This window comes from Hemiscyllium ocellatum, chromosome 2 (genome assembly GCF_020745735.1).
Source record: "Hemiscyllium ocellatum isolate sHemOce1 chromosome 2, sHemOce1.pat.X.cur, whole genome shotgun sequence".
Classification (NCBI taxonomy): Eukaryota; Metazoa; Chordata; class Chondrichthyes; order Orectolobiformes; family Hemiscylliidae; genus Hemiscyllium; species Hemiscyllium ocellatum.
This window is the reverse complement of record NC_083402.1, coordinates 31,496,230-31,523,973: the sequence shown is the minus strand read 5'-3', so window position 1 is coordinate 31,523,973 and position 27,744 is coordinate 31,496,230. Positions and strand designations below refer to the sequence as shown.

Sequence of the window (27,744 nt, the reverse complement as noted above, 5' to 3'; positions counted from 1 at the left end):
CGAGTCATTTTTCTTGCCCTTTTTAAAGAAATTTACTTTTGCTATTGGAGCTAAGGTCTAAGGTGTGAAAAATATTGACAACTATGTTTAAAATTTATTATCAGTAAAAAAAATGCTAGCTTGAACAAGTGTTTAAACAAGGAAAATTAACAGGCCTTTATTTCCCAACCATTGATTTTTCAAATTGCACTTGTGCCTCTATTCCATTCCTGAATAATCTTTACAGAATATCCCAATAAAACTGATTTATCATTGACACCATGGGTTCTACTTCCTTTTAGTTTCTGATTAAAAAGCAAAACAAACAGTAAAACACAGCAGTCAAACGATCCACTGGGTCAGTGTAAACACTTCACTTGTACAATCCCAAGTTAGTCTCACTCCGTGGTTTTTTTTCCATGATATTGTATCTTTCTCTGTTTTAAATATTTATTAATGTTTCCTGTACAGGATACCTTGGTTTCTGCTTTCACTATATGTTGTGACAAAGCATTCCATGCTTCAACAATGTTTTACATAAACAAATTCTTCCTATCCACTTTCTTCTCAGCTTTAAATCTGATGTCTCAGCACTGAGTTTCAACCTCCCAAATAATTTTTCCATATGCAGATTAACAAAGGCCCTTCAAAATTTAAAACTTCTCTGTTGAACTGCATGTATTATGTGCCAACTTGTGCACTCCTGCCAATTTCTTCTAAAGGGATTAGACATGCCAACAGAAATTAGATTTATTTCACTTACATCAGACTCCATGTACATTCTATCTCCATTAGGTAAATTTATTATAAGACTCTTTTATCAGAGCCATGATCAAATTAATATTGATGAGAGTTTTATTAAAGTAACTAGTGACAAAGCAGCAACTCTTTCAATGTTTTAACCATTTAAGTTAATCACTCAGAAGATGACTATTCAGTCTCATCTGTGTTTGTTCTTTGCTTGGGCAAATCAAAAGAAATGCCATTGCAAAATATTTCCAAAGGCCCTTTGTCTTCATCTATTTCAAATACTTATTCAGTTATTTGATCCTGTAGAAACATTTCAGTATCTTTAGCATAGAGTATCTATAATGTGGAAGCATCCTACCCGGACTGACCGACCTACCCTATCCCTGTAACCCTACATTTCCCATGGCTAATCCAACCAGCCTGCGCATCTATGTGCAATTTAGCTTGGCCAATGCACCTCACCCTAACATCTTTAAATTATGGAAGCAAACTGGAGCACCCTGAGGAAATCCGTGCTGACAAGGGGACAATGTGCAAATTCCACAGAGTCACCCAAAAGTGGAATGGAACCTAGTCCCTAGCACTTTCAAACAGCAGTGCTGACCAGTAAGATACCATGAAGCTTTTACTGTTGAACAAAAGCACATATTTCTAAAGTTTTGCATTTTGCACTTGTCAGGGTAACTTGCAAGAATACAAGTTAAAGCCACACCCATTTTTCAGCAATACTCTAATTCTGTACTATGAAAAGACAATTTATTTGTAAATTTTATGCCTTTTTTATTTCCTTTGGTAAATATTCCACACATGAATTAACAATAGCATCACAGATCTCATTAGGAAAATATTTTTCAAAAAGCCTTTCATATAATTGGGTGAAAGATTTTTTTAAGAATAAGTTTTAAAGACTGCAAATCTTTCCTGTTAAGTTCTGAAAGCCTGAAAAAAAACATTTTCAAAGTAAGTTTTTTTTCCAATGACTTCATACTAAACTATTCTAATGGATTCATTTCTCAACTGTAATAACATTGAAAATTTAAAAGATGTCCAGCTGCAAAGCTACACAAGGGATTAAAATTCAGTTGAATCAGACAATCAACATAAAAGAAGCTGTCAGTAATTAAAGTCTCAGCTTACTGGGATACGAACGCTTATCTGATTATTTGTTACAATCCATTAAAAATTGTAAGGTTAATTCTGGATTAAATCCAGGAACAATAATAGGTTAGAAAACAAAAAACAACTAATAACACAAAATAAACATTCTTTCTATATGAATGCATGTGGTGTTACAATCTCTATTTTCACAGCAAGAATCAAAACTATAAATGGAGAAAGTTGGTATGGGAAAAGTTTTTAAGGACTGTACTAAACAATGAACTTTTAGTTTGGCATGTAAAATAAAATTTGATTGAAATCTGAGTACAGTGCCATGAATATGCAATTCATTCATACCCCTGGGCAACGCATATTGTAATTTCAATGTAATGTACATTTCTATCAAATTTCAATTCCTCTAACAGTTTTAGAAATGTTAGAATTCATTGGTGATTCATTCTTCAATTTAGGTCAATGTTGCTAATTGGAGTTTAGAACAGAGCTTTTTGCATTTTGCACTTTATTTGATATATTGGCAATAATGCCCCAAAACAGATAGTGGATGCAGTGGATTATTAATCCAGAACTGCAAGCTGTTCTGTGACTGTAGGTGTGAATCCTACCATGGCATATGGTGAAATTTGAATTCAATTTTAAAAAACCTGGAATTAAAATGCCAACTATGTAACTAACCATTACTGGCAGTCATTTAAAAAGAAATCAAGTTAATTATCTTTCTTTAGAGAAGGAAATCTGTCTTACTTATTTGGTCTGGCTACATGTGACTTGAGACCGAAAACAATGTTGTTGACTCTTAACTGCCTCCTGAAATGGCACGCGTATTTAACAGGGGAATGAGGGATGGGCAATGAATACTAGTTCAATCAGTACACCCAAATTCTCAGGAATGAATTGTAAAACAACCTACCAGGCTTTCTAACTTTGACACATACAAACATCATAAATTTCAACAACCTATTTGAAAGTAAAAGATTCCTTGAAGAATGCACAAGGAAGCTTAAGATAGTAGAGATATCCAGCACCAAGAATTTCACATTTATCCATGTGGTTCTTCTCTCATTAAAAACGTAACTGGCACTTGTACAGGTGTCAGCTTAAATTATCTGTGAGGACCTTGCTCTGTGTTCCATTAAATTGTTTTGGTCCACATTATGTCTATTTTTACTCACATTTGATAAGTGACCAGCCAAATTTCTCATGGATTCCTATTTTTTGGTGCCAATTTTATTCTCTACTCCCATTCTGATGGCTTGAATCTCCTGTTAAGTTATAAATGCATGCCATCAATTTCCCTATGTTACTGGCCCAGAAAAGCCATTCTTCATGCAGAAATCAGAAATTCTGGATAGAAAGGCTGTTCAAGGGGAAGGAGGAAAGATAGAGGCACAATGCCAAAACTTACCTTCATCAAATATGTTCACTTACACTTCCAAGCAGAGTTACTGGGTGTTAATCAAGAGCAGGAATCCTTGCTTTATCTTTTATCATGTTTTCACCACATATCTCCTTTGTTGGGTATCTTCAACTGTGTTGGATACAGTTAATATTGTTTTGCATGGAAGGAATAGAACGTGTGAATGTCATATTGCATCAAAAAAACCATGGAAGTGTTGGGAAATTTGATAATACAGCAAATGTAAAGCCTTTGTACGTTAATGCATAAAGCATTCAGAAAAAGGAAGATAAGGTAAATGAATATGATCTCATTGCCATTACAGAAGCATAGTTATAAAACTGGGAACTTAAATTTAGGGATAGTTGACCTTTTGGAAAGATAGGAGCAATGGAAAAGATGGTACAATAGCACTGTTAACAGGCGATGAAAGTAGGACAATTGTGAGGGACGAACTAGGCTTGGATGATGTACAGTCCATTTAGGAACATGTTAGAAATCATCAAGGGGTAAAAAAAAGAATTGGTAGGAATAATGTACAGACCCCCAAACTGTAGTCATACTATAGGACTATAACTTAACAAACAGAAGCAGCATGTAAAGATCTTCAAAATGATTGGGTTAATCAAATTGGAAAGAGTAGGTACAATAACAAATTCATAGTGTGAATTAGGGATAGTTTCCTAGTTCTGTGGAAGGGTCATTCAATCTGAAACATTAACTCTGTTTTTTCTCTAATGATGCTGCCAGACCTGCTGAGCTTTTTCAGCAATTTCTGTTTTTGTTTCTGATTTACAGCATTCACCTTTTTTTTTGGATTTTTGCTAAGATAAGAAGAGATTGGGTTGAAAGCAAAAGCATATAAAGAGGCAAAGTCATAATAGTCCCAAAGGCTGGGATAAATTCAGAATCCAACAAAGGAGATCTAAAAAGAAAAAGGAAGTAAATGTGAGGCAAACTAATAAGGAAAATTAAATAAGCTCTTACGGTCAGTTTTTAACGTATAAAAAGGAAAAGAGAGGTCAAAATGAACAGAGGCCCATTGGAAAACAAAGCTGGGGAGACAGTAATGGAGAACAAGGAAATGGCAGAGGAGTTGAACATATTTTGCATCAGTCTTCAGAAAGATAACTTGAACATCCCATGAACACTAAGGAATACAGGGAGAGGTATTATGTACCATCACTATCACTAAAATAGCAGCATTGGACAAATTACTGTAGTTAAAGGTAGCTAGATCCTCTGGCCTGATGGGATGGCTTGCATCCTAGGATCCTAAAAGAGGTAGGTACAAAGATTGTGGATGCATTGGCTATAATTTTCTAAAACTCCTTTGGTTATGGAAAAGTACCAAAGGATTGGAAAATTTCTAATGTAATACACCTATTCAAAAAGGGAAGGGGGCAAAAAGCAAGTAACTATATGGTGATTAGCCTAACTTCTACTTTGGAATGGTATTGGAATCAATTATTAAGGATGTAAAAGCAGAACATTTGGAAAATCATAATCTAACCAAGCAGAGAAAGCATGATTTCATGAAAGGGAAATTGTGCCTGACTAATTTATTAGAGTTTTTCAAGGAAGTCATAACTGGAGTGGATAGAGGGGAACGAGTAGATGTATTGTATTTGGACTTCCAGAAAGTGTTCCACAAAGTACCACACAAAAGGTTAAATCACAGGATAAGAACCCAAGGTGTTTGAGGTAGTATATTGGCTTGGTTATGGAATTAGATAACAGGCAGGAAAGAATGAGTGGGAATAGGGGTTTTTTTTTAAGGGTGGGTGACTTGTGACCACTAAAGTGCATAGGGATAAGTGTTGAGACTGCAACTGTTCAGAATATCTATGAATGATTTGGAAGGGGAAGCATTTGCACTATGGACAAATTTACAGACAACACAAAAGTGGGTAGAAATGCAGGGTTCAAGATAGTTAAGGAACAGTGTGCAAATGGATAGAGTACAAATAGCTTATAGAGAGATATTGATAGATTAAGTAAGTAGGCAAAAAGTTGACAAATGGAGGATAATATGGGAAATGTGAAGTTGCTCATTTTGGAAGGGAGAACAAATTAACAGTTTTATTCAAACAGAGGAAAAAAAACTGCAGAAAACAACATTTCAAACTGACTTTGGGGTACTTATGCATGAAACACAGAAAGCTAGCACACAGGTACAGCAGATAATCAAGAAGAATAACAAAATGGTGGCCCTTATTTCAAAAGGGATGGAGTGTAAGAGTAGGAGAGTTTTACTACAACCTTACAAGATGCTTGGTGAGACCATATCTGAGGTACTGAGAGTAGTTTGGTCCCCTTATTTAAGAAAAGGTCTTGGGTAATTCAAGGTAAATTTAACAATGTTCACTTTATGATTGCCAGGTATGGAGGGAGAATCTTTTGAGCAAAGATTTAACAGGTCGGGATTCTACTCATTGGAATTTAGAAGAATGAAACAGAAAGGAATCTTAAGTTTGAAAGGGTAAATGCTGAGAGGATGTTTGCCCTCATGGGAGAGTCTGGGACCAGAGGGCATAGTCTCAAAATAAAGGAGCATTAATTTATGACTTACGTCAGGAGTCTTTTCAACTCATTTGTCACAAAGAGCTGCAGTGGCAGAGTCCTTGCGCATAAAGGTGGATAGATCCCCAGGACCTGATCAGGTGTATCCGAGAACTCTGTGGGAAACTAGAGAAGTGATTGCTGGGCCTCTTGCTAAGATATTTGTATCATCGATAGTCACAGGTGAGGTACCAGAATGACTGGAGATTCACTAATGTGCTGCCACAGTTTAAGAAGGGTGGTAAGGACAAGCCAGGGAACTATAGGCCAGTGAGCCTGATGTCGGTTGTGGGCAAGTTGTTGGAGGGAATCCTGAGGGACAGGATGTATAAGTATTTGGAAAGGCAAGGACTGATTAGGGATAGTCAACATGGCTTTGTGCGTGAGAAATCATGTCTTACAAACTTGATTGAGTTTTTTGAAGAAGTAACAAAGAGGATTGATGAGGGCAGAGCAGTAGATGTGATCTATACGGACTTCAGTATGGCATTCAACAAGTCTCCCCATGGGAGACTGGATAGCAAGGTTAGATCTCAAGGAATACAGGGAGAACTAGCCATTTGGATACAGAACTGGCTCAAAGGTAGAAGACAGAGGGTGGTGGTGGAGAGTTGTTTTTCAGACTGGAGGCCTGTGACCAATGAAGTGCCACAAGGATCGGTGCTGGGTCCTCTACTTTTTGTCATTTACATAAATGATTTGGATGCAAGCATAAGAGGTACAGTTAGTAAGTTTGCAGATGATACCAAAATTGGAGGTGTAGTGGACAGCGAAGAAGGTTGCCTCAGGTTACAACAGGATCTTGACCAGATGGGCCAATGGGCTGAGAAGTGGCAGATGGAGTTTAATTCAGATAAATGGAGGCGCTACAATTTGGGAAAGCAAATCTTAGCAGGACTTATACATTTAATGGTAAGGTCCTCGGGAGTGTTGCTGAACAAAGAGACCTTGCAGTGCAGGTTCATAGCTCCTTGAAAGTGGAGTCGCAAGTAGATAGGATAGTGAAGAAGGTGTTTGGTATGCTTTCCTTTATTGGTCAGAGTATTGAGTACAGGAGTTGGGAGGTCATGTTGCAGCTGTACAGGACATTGGTTAGGCCACTGTTGGAATATAGTGTGCAATCCTGGTCTCCTTCCTATCGGAAAGATGTAGTGAAACTTGAAAGGGTTCAGAAAAGATTTACAAGGATGTTGCCAGGGTTGGAGGATTTGAGCTATAGGGAAAGGCTGAAAAGACTAGGGTTGTTTTCCCTGGAGCGTCGGAGGCTGAGGGGTGACCTTATAGAGGTTTACAAAATCATGAGGGGCATGGATAGGATAAATAGACAAAGTCTTTTCCCTGGGGTTGGGGAGTCCAGAACTAGAGGGCATGGATTTAAGATGAGAGGGAAAAGATATAAAAGAGACCTAAGGGGCAGCTTTTTCACACAGAGGGTGGTACGTGTATGGAAATGAGCTGCCAGAGGAAGTGGTGGAAGGTGGTACAATTGCAACATTTAAAAAGCATTTGGACGTGTATATGAATAGGAAGGGTTTGGAAGAATATGGGCCGGGTGCTGGCAGGTGGGACTAGATTGGTTTGGGATATCTGGTTGGCATGAATGGGTTGGATCGAAGGATCTGTTTCCATGCTGTTAACCTCTATGATTCTATGACTTAATCCCCCTAAAATCAGTAGGGGAATCATGACTTACATGGAAAAGGTAGGAAAGTGGATGATAGAATTATCTGACTAGCCATGAACCTTTCGACAGTGCATGTTCAAGGGGTCACACTCCTGCTCCTCCTTATTGGTCAGTGTTATGGCCCTTACTGTTTGTGATTTATATAAATGATTGAGACATGAATGTTGGAAGGTTATAAATTCACAGATGATACATGAATTGCTGGGGTGGTAAACAGCAAGGAGGATAATCTTAGATGATTGTAGGCCATAAACAGGATGGTAAGATGGCCTGATCAGTGGCAAACGGAATTCCATCTGGATAAATGTGAAGGGATACACTAGGGCAGGACACTCAAGGCAAGTGAATACATGATGAACAGTAGGACCCAGGGAAACATCAAGCTGGGAGGTTATATTGGAACTGTATAACACTTGGTTAGGCCATGGCTAGGGTACTGTATGAAGTTCTGGAATCCACATCATTGGAGAGATGTGATAGCAAGAGAGTGCAGAGGAGATTTACCACGATGTTGCCTGGGCTGGAATGTTTCAGTTATGAAGAGAGACTGGATGAATTGGAGCTGTTTTCCTTGAAGCAGACGAGATTGAGAAGAGACATGATTAAGATGTATAAAATTATGAAGGGCATAGATAGTGTAGACAGGAAAGAACATTTCCCCTTAATGGAGCAATCTTTAACCAGAGGGCATAGATTTGAGGTGAAGGGAAGGAAGTTTAGAGGTGTGAGGAAAAACATTTTCACCCAAGGATGGTGGAAATATGGAACAAACTGCCTAAAAGGATGGAAGGGGCAGAAACGCTCAACATTTAAAGTTTTTAAATGTGTACTTCCAATGCCAAGGCGTACAAAGCCATGTGTCAAATGCTGGAAAATGGGATTAGAATAGTTAGGTTTTTGACTGGTATAGATTTGATGGGCCAAAGGGCTTTTTTCCTTCCTGTAGATTTCAATGTATCTTATTGTGGTGCCCCTATCCGTTCACTCAATACAAACTGGGTAGCAAGCTTGAGACCTTCCATATATTTGTAATTGACCAAAAGAATACATTAAGTCTTTAAAATGTGCCTGTGTTGCCTTTTTGATGAACACGTAAATTTGGGGTATGATGAAGTTTTGTTTTCCCATAACTACTTCTCTATACATCAAGATTAATTAATTACTTGACTCCTCTCTCAATTGTTCGTTCCCTGTTCTCATGACGCTGCTGAAGCATAAGTGTCTCATCTTCAGATATAAACCCATCTAGTGAGCTAACAAATGAATCTTATCTTGTTCATACTCAAAATTCTGTTAACTATAAACTGGCGATAAGTAAAAAGCATAAGTTCTTCCCACAAATCAACTCCCTCTCATGCACTTCTGAATTCTTACTTTCCCTTGCTCAAAATTTATGCTTTCAAATTTACTGGACGTGAAGCACAAAGTTTATGCTATGCAAAAATAAAATCACAATTTTTTCATCATTCACTCTTTAGATTTTTTTCAAGCTCAGCCATCCCTGGAATGTGCTTCTCCACAGGCCCGACTTCTCTCACAACAAGAAGGCATATGAAAATTTCATATACAAAGGTATATGAGGCATCTTGAAACCCATTGTACAGGGGATCCCCAGCTTCTGTAGCAACACTACGGATTTCTTACAGAAACTCAGCACCCACGGACCAGTCGAACTGGGAACATTCCTCGTCACAATAGACTTTCTACATCAGCATCCCCCACAATGATGGCATCACGGCAACAGCCGCAGTACTCAACACCAACAACTGCCAATCTCCAAACAATGTCCTACAACTCATCCGCTTTATCCTCGATCACAATGTCTTCGCCTTTGACAACCAGTTCTTCATCCAGACACGCTGAACAGCCATGGGGACCAAATTTGCACCTCAATATGCCAACATCTTCCATGCACAGGTTCGAACAAGACTTCTTCTCTCCACAGGACCTCCAGCCAACATTCTACAACAGGTACATTAACGACATTTTCTTCCTCTGGACCCATGGCGAGGAGTCACTAATAAAACTACACAGTGATATCAACAAGTTTCATCCCACCATCAAACTCACCATGGACTACTCTCTATTATCTGTCTCATTCTTGGAGACACGAGTCTTCATCAAGGATGGACACCTCAGCACCACACTTTAACGCAAACCCACAGACAACCTCACAATATGCCACGTCTCCAGCTTCCACATATTAAAACAGCCATCCCCTATGGACAAGCCCCATGCTTACACTGGATCTGTTCAGATGATGAGGAATGTGAGGGGCACCTGAAAGTACTCAGGGATACCCTCATAAGAACAGGGTATGATGCTCAACTCATCGAATGCCAGTTCCGACGTGCCACAGCAAGGAACTGCAATGACCTCCTCAGGAGACAGATACATGCTGCAACCAACAGGGTACCCTTCGTTTTTTTTTAGATTAGACTTACAGTGTGGAAACAGGCCCTTCGGCCCAACAAGTCCACACCGACCCGCCGAAGCGAAACCCACCCATACCCCTACATTACCCCTTACCTAACACTACGGGCAATTTAGCATGGCCAATTCACCTGACCCGCACATCTTTGGACTGTGGGAGGAAACCGGAGCACCCGGAGGAAACCCACGCAGACACGGGGAGAACGTGCAAACTCCACACAGTCAGTCGCCTGAGTCGGGAATTGAACCCGGGTCTTCAGGCGCTGTGAGGCAGCAGTGCTAACCACTGTGCCACCGTCCAGTATTTCCCAGGAGCTGAAAAACTAGCCATGTTCTTCGTGACCTGCAACACATTATCAATGAGAATGAGCACCTCGTCAAGACCTTCCTCACACCTCCACTGCTTGCCTTTAAACAACTGCCAAACCTCAAACAGATCATTGTTTGTAGCAAGCTGCCCGGCTTTCAGGACAACTCCATACAACCCTGTCACGGTAGGCGCTGCAAGACATGTCAGAGTGTGGAGACGGACACCACCATTACGCTTGGGGAAACCTCCCACCATGTACATGGCAGGTACCCATGCAACTCAGCCAACATCGTCTATCTCATATGCTGCAGGCAAGGATGCCCTGCTCCATGGTACATTGCTTGGTTTCACCAAAGGCTACGGCAATAGATGAATGGGCACCACAGGAGAGTTCCTTCCCATTGGGGAACACTTCAGCGGTCCTTTGGGTGATCATCCTTCAAGGCGGACTTCGGGACAGGCAGCAGCGAAAAGTAGCCGAGCAGAGGCTGATAGTTAAGTTCTGTACCCATAGGAAGGGCCTCAACCGGGACCTTGGGTTCATGTCACACTACATGTGACCACCAGTGCACTATACACATACACAGATACTCCTATACACACACACAGGCACTCCTATACACATGCATACACACAGACACACATATACGCAGACATGCACACAGACACTCGCTCACACTTCTACAGACATCCACACTCTCACATGCATCGTCTCACAGACTTACCCTCACACACACACACATACACTCTCTCTCACAGACACTCAATCCTCCAACCCTTACACACACTCGCGCACACACGCACATAGTCCCACATTCTCACATGCATCGTCTTACAGACTTAGGCACCTTTTTTTAGATTAGAATCAGTCTTAACATTATGGCACAGACAGGGAACACAGGGGGCTAACACCTTCAACATCTTAACATCTTATCTGGCTGACACCAATTGTTACAGTTAACCTGAGAATGTAACATTTATTTAAAAAGTTTTGTGATTTACATATGAAAGAAGTGAAACTAACATGGTCATTCTAACAGATGAGACTTAACAAACAATCCAGGTCTTTTTCAATATATAATTTCAGTTACATCACACTGTAAACTTTTGCTTTAAATTCTGTGTCTTACAATCATGTACTCCACAACCACCTGATGAAGAAGCAGCGCTCCGAAAGCTAGTGCTTCCAATTAAACCTGTTGGACTATAACCTAGTGTTGCGTGATTTTTAACTATGAAAATTTCAATTCCAAATTTTATTGAATTCAAACCTGACCATTTACCATTGTGAAATTTGAATTTAATTTCCTTAAATTTTGCCTGATGTTCTGGATAATTAGTCTAATGACATTAAAATTATGCCACTGCCTTTTTTAAAAAAATCATTCACAGGATAAGGATGTCATTGGCTGGGTCAGCCCTTCTTAATTGTTGAGAGAGTAGTTCAGAGTAGAAATATTGTAGGTTTGGAGTCACATGTAGGCCAGGTGAGTAGAGATGGAAGTTTCCTTCCTGAAAGAAAATTAGTTAACAAGAGGGGTTTTTCTGACAACTGATTCATGGTCATCACTAGACTCTTAATTCCAGATTTTTAAAATTGAATTCAAATCCTATCTGCTGTGGCAGGAAACGAACCTGGTCCCAAGTCCTACCTGGGTGTCTGGATTAACAGTCCAGTATTAATACCACTAGTCATCTCTCCGGCCAGAGGGACTGAGATCAAATTTAGTAATGTGTTATTGCCCTGCTGAGATTATCCAAACCATCACCTGCTGCATGTAAACCTGGGATCTTGTGCTTTATGTAGCTTTGAACCATAGTACTAGGTGGAATTAAACATTATGTCATATATTCAATGGAAATGCCTCTCCCAATTGTGAATGTTTAGTTATGTTAGTACTACAAATTTCAATGTCAGTGTAATATACTGTGCCAGCAGTTCAAATTACCAAAAATGGGTAAAAACAAATCATATCACAATTGTTCTTTGTTGTATAAGGTAAAGGTTCTTAAAATGTTAATATTGAAGTTGCATTAGATCTATAGCTTCTGAGAGTCCAAGTAATTAAGCGTAGGACACCAAGTTTGCGAAACTGTAAATGGTGTCATCATAAATAACCATCTTGTAGTTAATGATCCTCTTGGGATTAGGGATCAAAACATGGTAGTTTCAAATTCAGTGTGAGAGAGAGCACCTCAGTCTCAGACCAGTGTCCTCTTGAATAAGAGAAAATACAGAGTTAAGAAGAAAGAGTTGTCTAAAGACAGCTGGGAAAATTGACTGAGGAGAAAGTCAGTAGATGAGCAGTGACAGAAATTTAAGCAGACTTTCCATAACTCTGAACGAAAATTTACTCCAGCCAAAAATAGGACACATTGAGAATCTCCCATGATAAATTAAAGGTGGTCGAGGACAATATCAAATCAAAAACTAAAGGATACAAAGTAGTGAAAGCTTGTGGTAAGCCAGAAGCCTGGGAATTTACTTTAGGAATCAGAGTGGATGACTAAAAATCTTAGAAAGGGAGAAAGTTGATGATGAAAGTAAATTGACAAGAAATATAAAAACAAAGAAGAGTTTCTTCAAGTATACAAGAGAGTAGCGAGCACAAGAATGAACCCACTGAGTTCATTTGTGCTGACATAACAGAATTCCCTCCCTAATAGGGTCTAACTACAGAACATGATTGCAGTGTTTCAAGAAGACAGCTCACCACCACCTTCTCAAGGGCAACTAGGGACAAGCATTAAATGTGTATCACTACCTGGCCAACATGTTCCACAAGTGAATTAAAAGAAGAGAACTGTTTTCACACTGTCAACATAGAGTAAAGTCAAAATTCACATGACATCGGGTTATAGTCAAAGAGCTTTATTTGAAACCACAAGGTTTTGGAACCCTGCTCCTTCCTCAAGTAGCTAGTGAGTGAGAATACATTGGGTACAGAATTTATATGCAAAAGATGAAAGGGTCATACAATTTATGCAAATGGTTTGAACAAACCTAGATGACAATTAAGTCTTTTATCAGTTAGAACGGGGATGCAGGTTTTGATTGATTTAATATGTAAATCCCAGAACTTCTTTCAAGTAACTGCCCCAAGGTAACTTAAGGTTTAATCAGTATAAAGGTGATACCTCAGGTCTGATGATTCATTTTTGGTGTGAGGCCTTGTTTTGAGTCTGTTTGTGTCTCAACCTGGAGTCAGACTGATTTTTATTTGCAAAATAGGAATCTATAAAATGCCCTTTGACTGACTATCTATGGAGTGTGTGGTTTTTGAACAAAATAGAATGTACCTGCAAATGCAATTTCATTCCACAGGTTTATGTGTACGTGTGTGTGTGTGGGGTGGGGGGTGTGGGAGAGAGAGGGAGAGAGTATGTGTGTGCTTGAGAGGGAGTGGGAGAGTGTGCATGTTTGAGACAGAACGTGTGTATGACGGAATATATATGTGTGAGAGAGGATTTGTGTGTGCACTTGCGCATTTCTGTGAGAATATATGTGTGAGAGTGTATAGTGTGGTGAGGTCATCTGTAGTGTGATATGAACCCAAGATCCTGGTTGAGGCTGTCCTCAAGGGTACTGAACTTGGCTATCAGCCTCTGCTCAGCAACTCTGCGTTGTTACATGCCCGGTATTGTGTGATTTTTGACGATGTCCAGCCCAGTCCAATACCGGCATTTTCAAAACATTGAATAACTAACAGGCTTTGCAAGACTGGTGGAAATATACAATTCTCTGTCGTCTTAAACTGAAGTTAACGCTTGTGACCATGATAGTGCTAGTAAGCAGCAATCACTCAGTAACATGACAGAGTCTGAAAAAAATCAACTTCACCACTAAAATAGTCACAGAGGATGAATGAAAACAGTTCAAGAAGTTGAGTAGTTGAGCTGCATGTGAGACAGGCCAATGCTCAGTGATACAGGGCATGGTCAAGAAAAAGGAATTATCTGCTCTGAGCATCCTGGATATTGCAATAAAGTGACTACCTCGTCCAATTATAGATATTGCTTTGTCCAGAAATTCAGGACACATCAAAGAAAAAAGTACATGTTTAAACAGAGCAGTTATCTTCTGTGATGTTATTAACAAGATTAAAGGTGTCTAGGTGAGGTATGGGGCAACTATTTGAACTAATGGAGAAGTAATTCTCTTTGGAGGAAATTCAGATCAAGGGTCCTCCAGATGAAGAAACTGAACTATGACAAGATTGATATCCAACATCATGTTCCACTTTAGAGATAAAAGATCCTCCAGCACAGAAGTGATTCATGGATTAGAACCAAGATCAACAGTCCTCGATGTTTGGGGAAACATCCAAACTGCCAGCATTTGTGAAGTCAGAGAATTGGGGAGATGAGGTCGTGGTAAAAATAATATATTCATTTAGGATTGTATATTAGGTTAACTATGTGGAAAAAACATCTGAGAGTGGTCGAAATGTGAGCATTGGGATATAGTTTCAGGTAACTGTTCCAGAATGTTAATGTTGAAGTTGCATGAGCTCTATTCAATCTGGTGACCTGTGCAGAGTCTTTGGGTGGTGACAGGAGTTCTACACTATCCACTACATAGTGAACAAATGTATTCTGCTAAGTTCCTGATTGTCCTTGATTATTGAGCCTTAGTAATATCAACTGTGTTTATTTTGTTCAATAATCCATCTTGTTCCTCAAAATAAATGTCTCTTCTATCATCTGCCACTGATATTTCCTTGATATCAAGATGGCCTCTAGATACTGTATAGGCAGAGCTGTTAAAATGTAGCAGTGAACTATCTTATACAACCCTCATCTTGTGGCAAGATACCATGAAATTCCAGCAATGGCAATCAGGACAAAAACCACAATTTGCAGTCTTGCTGATACACTGTGGTTTATTTTTAATCCATTCTCAAGTGGACTGACAAGCCTCTTAGCTCAGAAACATCCACAACAAGTAGGGTCAGCAACAGATCAAGAAGGCAGACCACCATTTCTAAAAGATGAAAGACTTAATAACAATCTAGGTATGTTCAGTATATCTTTCTGTTGCATGACATTGTAATCTTGTGCTATAAATTCTGTGTCTTATTGTCTTGCTTCACAACTACCTGATGAAGGAGCAGTGCTTTGAAAGCTAGTGCTTCCAAATAAACCTATTGGAGTATAACCTGGTGTCGTGTGATTTTTTTTAACTTTATTCACCCAGTTCAACACAGCCACCTCCATATCATCACACCTCCTTTTGGGGATTGATGGTGGATGCAGCATTTCTATATTCTGAAAATATATTGTTTTACTTCTTATCAATACAGCATCACTACCACTTGGAACAAGTTTATTATACTATTGAGAGTTACTGTTGATCTTTGTATAATTCACTTCTTACCAGTGTTAGCTAATCTTGACTGAATAAGTTGCTCAAGTAAATAGTCAGAAATAGGATTCCCATCTTTATAATGATGTGACATTCTCTTAAGTGGTTCCTTCTCCCAAACCCAGTTCTCTAACATCTGGGAAGGTGCTTCCACAAAATCTGTTTCCACATTAGTTCCACTGAACATGGCAAAATCAGCCTGGAAAATACATAACATTATCAATTTGCTAAATTTCATGGCTTACTTAAACAGTTTATAGAAAAAAACAGTGAATTGTTAAATATCACTGGAAGTGAGTACAGCTTGAAAACAAATAAGCAAGCAAACAAGCTGTGGAACAATAAAACCAGGTATTGATGAAACACACTAGAAGACAATCAAGTAGCAGAATTTCTGATAGTCATAAAGTGTCGTTTTTGTTTTTGAGCTTATACAATGCCATAGTTTCACAGGTTGTTCAGTTTCTTGTTTCACACCATGCAACTACTTTTGGGACATGACCCCTTCAGAATTAAAGTACTGAGCCTATGATTTCTCCAGCCAAGATCATGCAAGTCCAATTGCCCTCACCTGATCAGGCAAAGTTAGGTGAGATAATTTGATTCAGCATTTTGCATTTCAGCATTAATCCTGAAAAGCTGTTTCCTGGGTGTTAACACAACTGAAACTTACTAATCTGAATTACCAACAACCATTGTCCATGATAAAAAGGTGGACAAATTAAGACAATTTTGCAAATTTACATGACCTTCCAAAATACTTCACAATCAATGTAATTCTTCTCAACTGCAGCCACCATTAAAATGACAGCAATGTTTCTCAGACAACAAAAGAAATTACCAGATTATTAACCATATTTGGCGTAGGAGCGAAACCTTAGGCTGAGAAACCTTAGACTGAGAAAACTGTAAAATGAGTACCTGAGCACATATCTGGTGCATTACGTGACCAAATTCATGGAAGTAAGTCTCAACCTCCTCATGACGGAGAAGGGAAGGAGCATCGGGTGTTGGCTTGGTAAAATTTGCTACCATAGCTGTTACTGCAATCTGTCTAGTTCCATCAGGCAGTAGACATCCAGGCTGCAGATCGAAACAAGCTGCATGCCCATACTTCCCATCTCTATAACAAAAGGTCATTTTAATGACTTGATCATTTTAATTTTATAACTCCGTCAGAATCAAATCATACAAAAGTTATCTTGTGAGCATTAGATTCCTACTTTGGGATATTACTACACTCAAATAAACGAAGTACTTTTACAAGAAGGACCAACATGTCTTTATATCAAAGATCTTTAACAGACATGAAAGAATGTTTAGCACTTGACTGAGGTGTAACTAAGCCTTTATTATTTATAACAATAATATTAAAAAGGTAGATATAATAGAGAACATATAAATAATTTCTTAAAGTCAGTGCAGCAAAACTCTACATATTTCTCAATTTCCTTACCCAATTCCATTAGATTTACAGAATACTGCATCCACTATCTGGTCTACATACATTTATTAAATACACCATCATTTTCCTAATTATAATAAGCAGCACTAGCTCCATCACTTGACTAAATCTAAATATTTCTCCAAGTGAGTTTTTTTTTGCATAAAATGCACAGATTTTCATCATATATGAACTGTTGAAGTTAATAAAGTGCATTTTAATTATCCAGAGCGATACAAATTTTTGATGTACTTTGTCACAAGTCATAAAAAGAGTCTGAGCATTTGTTATGTAGTGCTAGTTGCTTCCCACAATGAAGGGACTATAAATGTTCATGTCAATGCTCACTGACTACTTAGTCTGGCATCAGACTAGCTGCATGCCCATACTTCCCATCTCTATAACAATAGGTCATTTTAATGACTTGATCATTTTAATTTTATAACTCCGTCAGAATCAAATCATACAAAAGGCATCAGACTAAGTTATTTTCTTCTCAGCCAGAATGTGCAGATTTGAGATGTTGGGTATGTATTGAAAGTATGACTTTTAGCACAGTAGTAGTGGATAAGAACATAATGTCTTCAACATTAGGACAGGTCTTAATGTCTTGAAAATGATGGCAATGCGCATTCTTACTAATACTGTCACTCAGAATTAGTTCACTAATACTGACAGGTAGAGGAAACATTCATATAGATTTTTCTCTCATGTTGATTCACTGTTTGCCACTGGCCCAATTTGGCAGATATGTTCTTCAGGACTTGGCCAATTTGGTCAGTAATGCTGCTGAGTCACCTTTGGTGATGGATATTTAAGTTCCCAACCCAGAGCTTATGCTATGCTGTTGCTACGCTCCTTACTTCTTCCAACAGGGTGTTCAACATGGAGGAGTAGAGTATCTTTAGGTCAGGGCCAATATAGGTTGTAATCAGGAGGCTTCCTTACTCATACTTTATCTCATAGCATGATGATGTTTGGATCTTATTTTAAGGACCGTGGAGCAGGAGTAGGCCATTTGGCTGATTTGATTGTGGTCTCAACTTTACTGTCCTGTTTGCCTCCCAAGAACCTCAGACTCTTTGTGTATCAAAAGTCTAACTATGCTCTAACTTAGTCCAACTAAATTCAATGGCTCACTTTGGGGAACAGAATTCCACATATTAATGACTCTCTGAGAGAAAGTTGTTTTTCTTCTTATCTCTGTGTTAAAAGAGCAAGCTCTTATTCTGAAACTGTTTCCTAGTTCAAGTCTCCCATAAAAACATTTTCCCAATATCCACCAATTCAAATCCCCTCAATATCCTATGAGTTTCAATAAGGTTGCCTCCCATTCTTCTAATCTCCAGTTGGTATTAGGCCCAAGCTATTCAATATTCCTTCATCAGATAAGCCGTTCCTTCCAGTTGAATGAACCTTCTCTGAACTGCTTCTAAAGCACTTACATGCTTTTTTCAAGTGAGAACTATTCAACAAGGCCTTGTAAAGCTGCAGTAAAACCTTCCTTCTTACATATTCCATTCCCTTTGCAAGAAACATTTGTTTTCCCAATCACATGCTTGAACTGCATCCTAATTTTTTTTAATTCAAGTACCAAGACACTAAATTCCCTCTATACCACTTGAGTTATGCAGTTTCTCTTCATTTAAATAGTATACTGCTTTTCTATTCTTTCAACTTAAGTTGAAAATGTGTTGCTGGAAAAGCGCAGCAGGTCAGGCAGCATCTAAGGAGCAGGAGAATCAACGTTTCAGGCATGAGTCCTTCTTCAGGAACGAGGAAAGTGTGCCATGCTGCCTGACCTGCTGCGCTTTTCGAGCAACACATTTTCAGCTCTGATCGCCAGCATCTGCAGTCCTCACTTTCTCCTAGAAGATTTCAACTTAAGTTGGCAAGTTCACACCTTCCTACATCAAACTTGTCAAATCTTTGCGCAATCGTTTAGCCCATTAATATTCCTTGTCAGGCTCTCTATCTCCTCTTGAAAACTTACTTTCTTATTCATCATGACATAAAAAGTAAATGTAGGTTTTCTGGGACCATTCACTCCTGGCTGTATTCAACTGCTACCTCATCCCTGCTGTACATACAGCAAATCCCTGGGAATGTTGAGAGGGGTTTTTGAGACGTTGACTGAAACAGTTAAAATTTAAACTAGAAAATATATCCAAAGATGTAAAAAGACCTACCTTGGATACAGATCAAGATAAAACTGACCCAGAACATCACATGTGGTAGCATCCTCAACACTGTACAGAGTTACACTTTCATGCCAAGTGTCAGCATTCTCTAATTGATGGAAAGTCAGACCCAACAATTCCTGATAGATGCTCAACAATGCTGTGGTTACGAACTCAATAGGGAAGAACTCCTTGAGATAATTCTCATCAATGGAATATTTGATTTTTTCAGTCTGTGTCATATAATAATGCATATCCCATGCATTTATTTTGTTATCATACTCCAATCCTCGCGCTTCACATTCTTTCTTCTTTAAGTCTAAAATGAAGCTTCTCTCCTGCTCACCTAAAGGTTTCATTTTCTCATATAAATCATCTGCAGAGCAAAAGTAAGGGAATGAATTATAAGCTAGATTTCAGTCACAAATTATACTATACTCCAACCACATTGTTGAACGTTCTAAGAATAAATTGCACAGACTGGCATTTTAGTTGTAGAATAGTGTGGTGAGGGCATTTATCAGAGATTCATGTATGAAAATCAGCTTGCTAATTGTGCAGTTCATGCTATTTTGTCTGTACTAAATTGAATGCATAGATGTTATGCAAACTGCAAATCAGATAAATAGACAGCGGTAATAAAAACAGAAGTTGCGAGAAAAGTACAGCAGGTCTAGCAGCATCTGTGAAGAGGAACCAAAGTAGACAGCTGCTACTAATGTTCTTACTATGGGCTTCTGTTCTGCTGAAACACTTAGAGCAAAATGAACGCAAAACTCCACTCTGGCTGAAATAGGAATGTATAGAACTGGAAAAACCGAACATCCTCTCAATATCTTGGAAATATCATATCCCACAACATTGCTCACACTTTGTTTTCCAGGTAGTAATCCAATAATCTCTGGTATTTGCTGATACAATCAGTCTCCATTATAATCACTGCTTGCTGCATAATGAAATTGAAAGTTTCTTTTCACATTCCCTTTTCTATTCGAGGTTATACGTGCATGGAATTTATGACCACAATCAATATATTCACAGTCCACCCCATGTCTCAAATTTATATCCATTTATAGCTTTATGTCACCTCCAAACCCTGCAACAGTCCCTTCCTTCCAGACTCGATATACCTCTGACCGTTTGTTAATATATCCATTTTGCTTTACCATAGGAATCTAAGAGTTGGCTACTCAGCTTGTCAAACCTGCTCCACCATTTAATGCGATTATGGTTGATTGCACACTTAAGTGCCTTCTACCCACACTATTCCCATAAACCTTTATGTCATTTGTAATCAGAAGTCTGTCAATCTCTACATTAAATATAGTCAAGGACAGAACTTCCACAATCCTCCACGTGGCAAAATTACAAAGATCCATAACTCTAGTGGCTGTGCCTTCTGATTTCCAAGTCCCACTAATTAGTTCCTTCCCTAAACCCTTTTATCCCTTCAATTTGCCCTTCTATTTTTGTAGAACCCCCATTAAAATCTCCTTTTTTGATGAAGTTTTTGGTCACTTCACCTCCCATTTCCTTCTTTGGAGTGGCAGCCATTTTGTGGACTATGCTGCTATGAATCTTGTTTTGTCAAATAGTAATTTGAAAACTCAGCAAGACATCCTCGTGAGGTTTTTATTCTTCAATTCTGCTGCTTCTCCTTGTGACATGGCTGGCTGATCTTATCTATCAATTTAGTTGTCCTTCACTGCACCTTCTCCTGGGCAACACAATGGCTAGCATCGCTGTTTCACAGCACCAGGGACCTGGGTTCGATTCTAGCCTTAGGTGACTGTGCGAACTCCACAAAGACAGTTTCCGTGTCTGCATGGGTTTCCTCCGGGTGCTCCAGTTTTCTCCTACAGTTCAAAGATGTGCAGGTTAAGTTGATTTGCCAAGATAAATTACTCATATTGTAGACTAGATGGATTATCCATGGGAAATGTAGGGTTGCAGAGGTAGGGTAGGAGAGAAGATGTGGGTGGGATGCTCTTTGGAGGGCCATTGTGGATTCAATGGCTCCAATGGCCTGCTTGCACACTGTAGAGATTCTGTGATTATCCAATATCCAGATATCTCTCTGATAATATATGACTATAAACAATAAGCAGTGATCTGAATAAAGCTGCACTTACAATAGTTTGAACAAATTTTTAATTACTTTTTCCCTTTACTAAGTGTTTCCACTTAAAAAGGAACTTATCTCGGCACTTGCGATTCCATTTTTACAGAGCGGCGAGGAGTGAGGGCAGAGAGAAGCGAGCGCTGCTGGCAAGGTAAATCTTCACTTAAAAAGGGACTGCAAACTCAGTAAGTTCTTCAGGTTTTCTTTTTGTTCTCTTCCTTGTTTAGTCCTGTATGGGCTGATTAGCAGGGTATGGCTGATAGGGTAGTTGCATGTTCCTCCTGCAGAACATGGCAGGTAACAGACATGACACATGTCTCCATTGGCCACATCTGCAGGAAGTGCACCCAACCCCAGCTCCTCGAAAAATAAGTTAGGGAACTGCAGCTAGAGTTGGATGAACTGTGGATCACCCGGGAGGCTGAGGGGGAAATTGAAAGGATGTACAGGAAGGTGGTCATTCCTCAGACACAGGATAAGGACAGCTGGGTTACACTCAGGGGGAGAAATTGGAACTGACGGACAGAGTGGGATCCCCTGTGGACATTCTCCTCAGCAATAAGTATACCATTTTGGATACTGCTGGTGGGGACAGCTTATCAGGGGAAAGCCATAGTTGTCAGGTCTCTGGCATTGAGGCTCAGAAGGGAAGGGGGGAAAACAGAAATGCGCCAGTGATAGGGGACTCAAGGTTAGACGGATTACAGGAGATTTTGTAGTCAGGAAAGGGACTCCCAAAAGGCATGTTGCCTCTGTGGTGCCAAGGTCCGGGATGTCGTTGGTCAGGTTTACAAGATTCTGAAGGGGGAGGGTGAGCAGCCAGGAATTGTGGTATATATTGGCATCAATGACATAGCAAGGAAAGGGACTGAGGATCTGAAAAGTGACTACAGAGAGCTAGGTCGGAAGCTGAAGAGCAGGACGAGTAGAGTAGTGTTCTCAGGTTTTGGATAGTGAGGTGAGGAACAGACAGCGAGTGCAGCTTAACATGTGACTGCACGGCTGGTGCAGGAAGGAGGGCTTCAGATACTTAGACCATTGGAATGCTTTCAGGGGAAGGTGAGACCTGATCAGAAGGGTTTAAACTAGTTTGGCAGGGTAGTTGAGGGCGGGGGGGCGGGGGGGGATAGTTGTAGATGGGGCAGTGACAGGCTGTACTGAATCTGTCAGGGAGGTTTTTCATGTGATGAAACAAAGGGATCGGTTAAAGTGTGTCTGCTTTAACGCAAGGAGTGTCAGAAATAACAGTGATGAACTTAAAGAATTTGGTATTATGATGTTGTGGCCATAACGTAGACATGGGTTTCACAGGGGCAGGAATGGTTGCTAGATGTTCCACGGTTTAGAACATTTAAAAAGAATAGGGAGGGGGGAGAAAAGTGGGGTTATAGCATTGCTCAACATAGAGTGCTATGTAGTCGCATCTACATAAATGAAGGTTGTTGAGAAAGGTTTGTCTACTGAGTCAGTATGGGTGGAAGTTAGGAACAGCAAGGGAGCAGCCACCTCATTGGGGGGTTTCCCCTAATAGCAGTAGGGAGATCGAAGAACTCGTAGGCCAGCAGATGTTGGAAAAATGCAGCTATAACAGGGTGTTAAATTAGATTAGATTAGATTCCCTACAGTGTGGAAACAGGCCCTTTGGCCCAATAAGTCCACACCGACCCTCCGAAGAGTAACCCACCCAGACCCATTTCCCTCTGACTAATGCAACTAACACTATGGGCAATTTAGCATGGCCAATTCACCTGACCTGCACATCTTTGGACTGTGGGAGGAAACCGGAGAACCAAGAGGAAACCCACGCAGACACAGGTAGAATGTGCAAACTCTACACAGACAGTTGCCCGAGGCTAGAATTGAACCCGGATCCCTGACACTGTGAGGCGACAAGGGAAAAGGCCATTTTGGATTTGTTGCTCGGCAATGAGCCAGGACAGGTGTCAGATCTCGCGGTGGGAGAACACTTTGGTGACAATGACTACAACTGCCTCATATTTACCATAGCCATGGAGGGGGAAAGGAGCAGTTACCATGGGAAGATATTTAATCAGGGAAAAGGAAATTATCAAGCTATCAGACAGGAGTTGGAACGTACAGATTGGGAGCAATTGTTCCAGAGAAAGGGCACGACCGACATATGGAGACTGTTTAGGGAGCAGTTGTTGCGAGAGAGCAGAGGAGCTTCTCATCAAAAGGAAGAAGGCAACTTACGTAAGGTGGACGAAGCAAGGATCTAGCACAGCTCTAGACGATTACAAGCTTACTAGAAAGGAGCTCAAAATGGGCTGAGAAGAGCCAGGAGGGGCCACGAAAAAGGCTTGGCGGGAAATGTTAGGAAGAACCCAAAAGCATTTTACTTATACGTGAGGAGTAAGAGAACATCAGGGAGAAGGTAGGGCCGATCAGGGATAGTGTCGGGAACGTGTACATGGAGTATGAGCAGATAGGGGAAGCCCTAGATGCATTTTTTGCTTCAGTTTTCACTAAGGAAAAGGACCTTGTTGTGAATGAGAACTTTGAGTAGCTGGAAATAGGCTTGAACAGATTGAGATTGAGGAAGTTAATGTGCTGGAAATTTTGGCAAATATTAAGATTGATAAGTCCCCAGTGCCAGACTAGATTTATCATCGCTTGCTCCTGGAAGCGACAAAAGAGTTTGCTAAGCCACTGATGAAGGTCTTTGCTTTCTCACTCTCCACAGGAGTCGTACTAGAGGATTGGAGGGAGGTGAATATTGTTCCTCTTTTCAAGAAGGGGAATAGGGAAATCCCTGGCAATTACAGACCAGTCAGTCTTATGTCTAATCAGCAAGGTTTTGGAAAGAATTCTGAGGGATAGAATTTATGACAATTTGGAAAAACATAGCATGATTAAAAGCAATCAGCTTGGCTTTGTGAGGGGCAGGTCATGCCTCACAAATATTATTGAGTTCTTTGAGGAGGTAATAAGATGGGTTGATGAATGTTGGGCAGTGGATGTGGTGTATATGGACTTCAGCAAGGCATTTGATAAGCTTTCCCATGGTATTCTCATTAATAAAGTCAGGAGATATGGGGTACAGTGAGATTTGGCTCTCTGGGTTCAGAATTAGTGGCTGACAGAAGACAGAGAGTGGTTGCAGATGGAAAGTATTCTGCCTGGAGGTCAGTGATGAGTGGTGTCCTGCAGGGGTCTGTTCTTGGGTCTCTGCTCTTTGTAGCTTTTATAAATGACTTGGATGAGAAGATTTAGGACTGGGTTAGTAAATTTACCAATGACACAAAGTTGGAGGTGCCACTGATAGTATCGAGGGCTGTTGGAGGCTGCAGGATGCAGAACTGGGCTGAGAAATGGCAAGTGGCGTTCAACCTGGATAACTGCGAAGGGATGCATTTTGGAAGGTTAAACTTGAATGCTGAATACAGGATTAAAGGCAGGATTCTTGGCAGTGTGGAGGAACAGTGGGATCTTGGTGTTCAAGTGCATATATCCTTCAAAGTTGCCGGCCAAGTGGATTGGGTTAAGAAAGCATATGGTGTTTTGGCTTTCATTAACACGGGAATCGAGTTTAATAGCTGCGAAATTTTGCTGCAGCTCTACAAAACCCTGGTGAGACCACACTTGGATTATTGTGTCCAGTTCTGTTTGCCCTGTTCTTGGAAAAATGTGGAGGCTTTGAAGAAGGTGCAAAGAAGGCTTACCAGGATGCTGCTTGGGCTGGAGGGCTTGGCTTACGAAAAGAGGTTGGTTAAGCTCGAACTTTTCTCTCCGAAGAGGAGGAGGACAAGAGGTGACCTGATCGAGGTGTACAAGGGAATGAGAGGCATGGATAGCATCAATAGCCAGAGACTTTTTCCCACGGCAGGATTGACTGCCATGACGGGTCATAGTTTTAAGGTGTTAGGAGGAAGGTATAGAGGAGACATCAGAGGTAGGTTCTTTACACAGAGAGTTGTGAATGCGCGGAATGCATTGCCAGCAGTGGTAGTGGAAGCAGAATCATTAGGGATGTTTAGGTTCTGCTGGACATGCACATGGAGGGCTGTGTAGGTTAGGTTATTTTAGTTTAGATTAGGATTATTCCTCGGTACAACGGCATGGACCGAAGGGCCTGTTCTGTGCTGTACCTTTCCATGTTCTATTTGCTGAGATGTGTGCTCTATTTGTTTGTATTTACTGTCAGTGGTTGTATTTGCTAACTTCTTTTGCTTTTGTACACTGCGTTGCCTACCTGATATGAACACTAAATCTAAAACAAACCTTGTCACATCAGTGTACACAAAGATAGCAGAGAAAAACGTTGTCAAGCATATTATCAATGAGATAATGAGCAGCCATAATATTTTAGATTCCATTTGGTTACTGAGGATCACCTCTCAGAAACAATCTTAAAACTGAATTCTCTGCGAAATTTGAATTAAAAGAACACACCTAAGAATTTGCCAACATTCTCCACTTTCTTGGCCATGTTCATCTCAAGTACAAAGTCAGCATGTGAACTAAATCCCAGTAATTCTGCTGCTTTTGCTCGAAGTGGAATCAACTTTTCAAGAATAATGGTGTTTTCCTGCCAATAAAAAAAAAGAATTAATCAATGGATTTAACTTAATAAATATTTCAAAAGCACATTTGAGATTTGTTTCTCAAATATTAAGATATTCAATAGAAATAAAACCTGCCATTCAAACATTTTTAAAAGTTCTTTAAAAATATGGTCACTGCATTTATACAATGCCTTAAAGTAGTAAAACATCCCAAAGTGCTGCACAGCAGCATGATAGGAGATTTGACAATAAAAGTGATATTAAGATAGATAATCAAAAGCCAAAGAAATGGGTTTTAATTACTATTTTAATGGAGAAGAGAAAGATGGAGAGTTGGTGAAATTCCAGAACTTTTCACTGAAAAATGCAGGAGAGTACACCAGATGCAGCACCAGGCAAATCAAAAAATGAGGTGTCAACATGGTGAAGCTACAAAACAGGACTACCTGAGTGCCAAACAGCACAAAAGCATAAAATGAGGCTGATTGGACGATCCAACCTGGCCTCATCCAGCATCAAAGATGCCAGTCTCAGATAGTTTGATTCACTCTGTGAAAAGCCTATGAACCCTGACAACACTCTGACGTTAGTTATAGAGTCATAGAGATGTACAGCATGGAAACAGACCCTTCGGTCCAACCCGTCCATGCCAACCAGATATCCCAACCCAATCTAGTCCCACCTGCCAGCACCCAGCCCATATCCCTCCAAACCCTTCCTATTCATATACCCATCCAAATGCCTCTTAAATGTTGCAATTGTACCACCCTCCACCACTTCCTCTGGCAGCTCATTCCATACACGTACCGCCCTCTGCATGAAAAAGTTGCCTCTTAGGTCTCTTTTAAATCTTTCCCCTCTCATCCTAAACCTATGCCCTCTAGGTCTGGATTCCACCACCCCAGGGAAAAGACTTTGCCGATTTATCCTATCCATGCCCCTCATAATTTTGTAAACTTCTATAAGGTCACCCCTCAGCCTCCGATACTCCAGGGAAAACAGCCCCAGCCTGTTCAGTCTCTCCCTGTAGCTCAAATCCTCCAACCCTGGCAACATACTTGTACATCTTTTCTGAACCGTTTCAAGATTGACAACAGCTTTCCGATAGGAAGGAGACCAGAATTGCACGCAATATTCCAACAGTGACCTAACCAATGTCCTGTACAAACGCAACACGACCTCCCAACTCCTGTACTCAGTACTCTGACCAATAAAGGAAAGCATACCAAACACCTTCTTCACGAACCTATCTCCCTGCGACTCCACTACCTGCACTCCAAGGTCTCTTTGTTCAGCAACACTCCCTAGAACCTTACCATTCAGTGTATAAGTCCTGCTAAGATTTGCTTTCCCAAAATGCAGCACCTCGCATTTATCTGAATTAAACTCCATCTGCCACTTCTCAGCCCATTGGCCCATCTGGTCAACAACCTGTTGTAATCTGAGGTAACCCTCTTCGCTGTCCACTACACCTCCAATTTTGGTGTCATCTGCAAACTTACTAACTGTACCTCTTATGCTCACATCCAAATCATTTATGTAAATGACAAAAAGTAGAGGGCCCATCTTGACATGCTCTATCAATGACCTTCCTTTCTTGGTAAGGTTAGGAGTAGAGAGGTCTTCTGATTATGGTAATGTTTAGCATAATATGTAATTCCTCAGGTACTGAAGCAGTCCATACACAAATGCAGCCAATATCCAGGCTTGGGCTAATTAATGTGAAGTAACAATTGTGCCACACTAGAGCTAGGTAATGCCCATCTTCATCAACAGAGAATTTAATGTCCTTAGTTGTTCAACTTGAAAGGATGTAGGAATGATATTACCAGGGTTGTAGGGTTTTAGCTGTAGGGAGAGGTTGACTAGGCTGGGCT

General features: G+C 40.2%; 1 protein-coding gene across 1 annotated transcript in view; it reads right to left on the bottom strand.

The window, feature by feature from the left end:
- The window catches only part of LOC132821387 (neurolysin, mitochondrial-like), a 50,202-nt gene that overhangs the window by 8,043 nt on the left and 14,415 nt on the right, over window positions 1-27,744 (bottom strand). The window contains exons 6-9 of the mRNA XM_060833970.1: window positions 25,755-25,890; window positions 19,229-19,595; window positions 16,517-16,718; window positions 15,608-15,794 (exon numbers count right to left, since the gene is read on the bottom strand). Coding sequence (XP_060689953.1) covers window positions 15,608-15,794; window positions 16,517-16,718; window positions 19,229-19,595; window positions 25,755-25,890 — 892 coding nt within the window. The remainder of the gene's footprint in view (window positions 1-15,607; window positions 15,795-16,516; window positions 16,719-19,228; window positions 19,596-25,754; window positions 25,891-27,744) is intronic.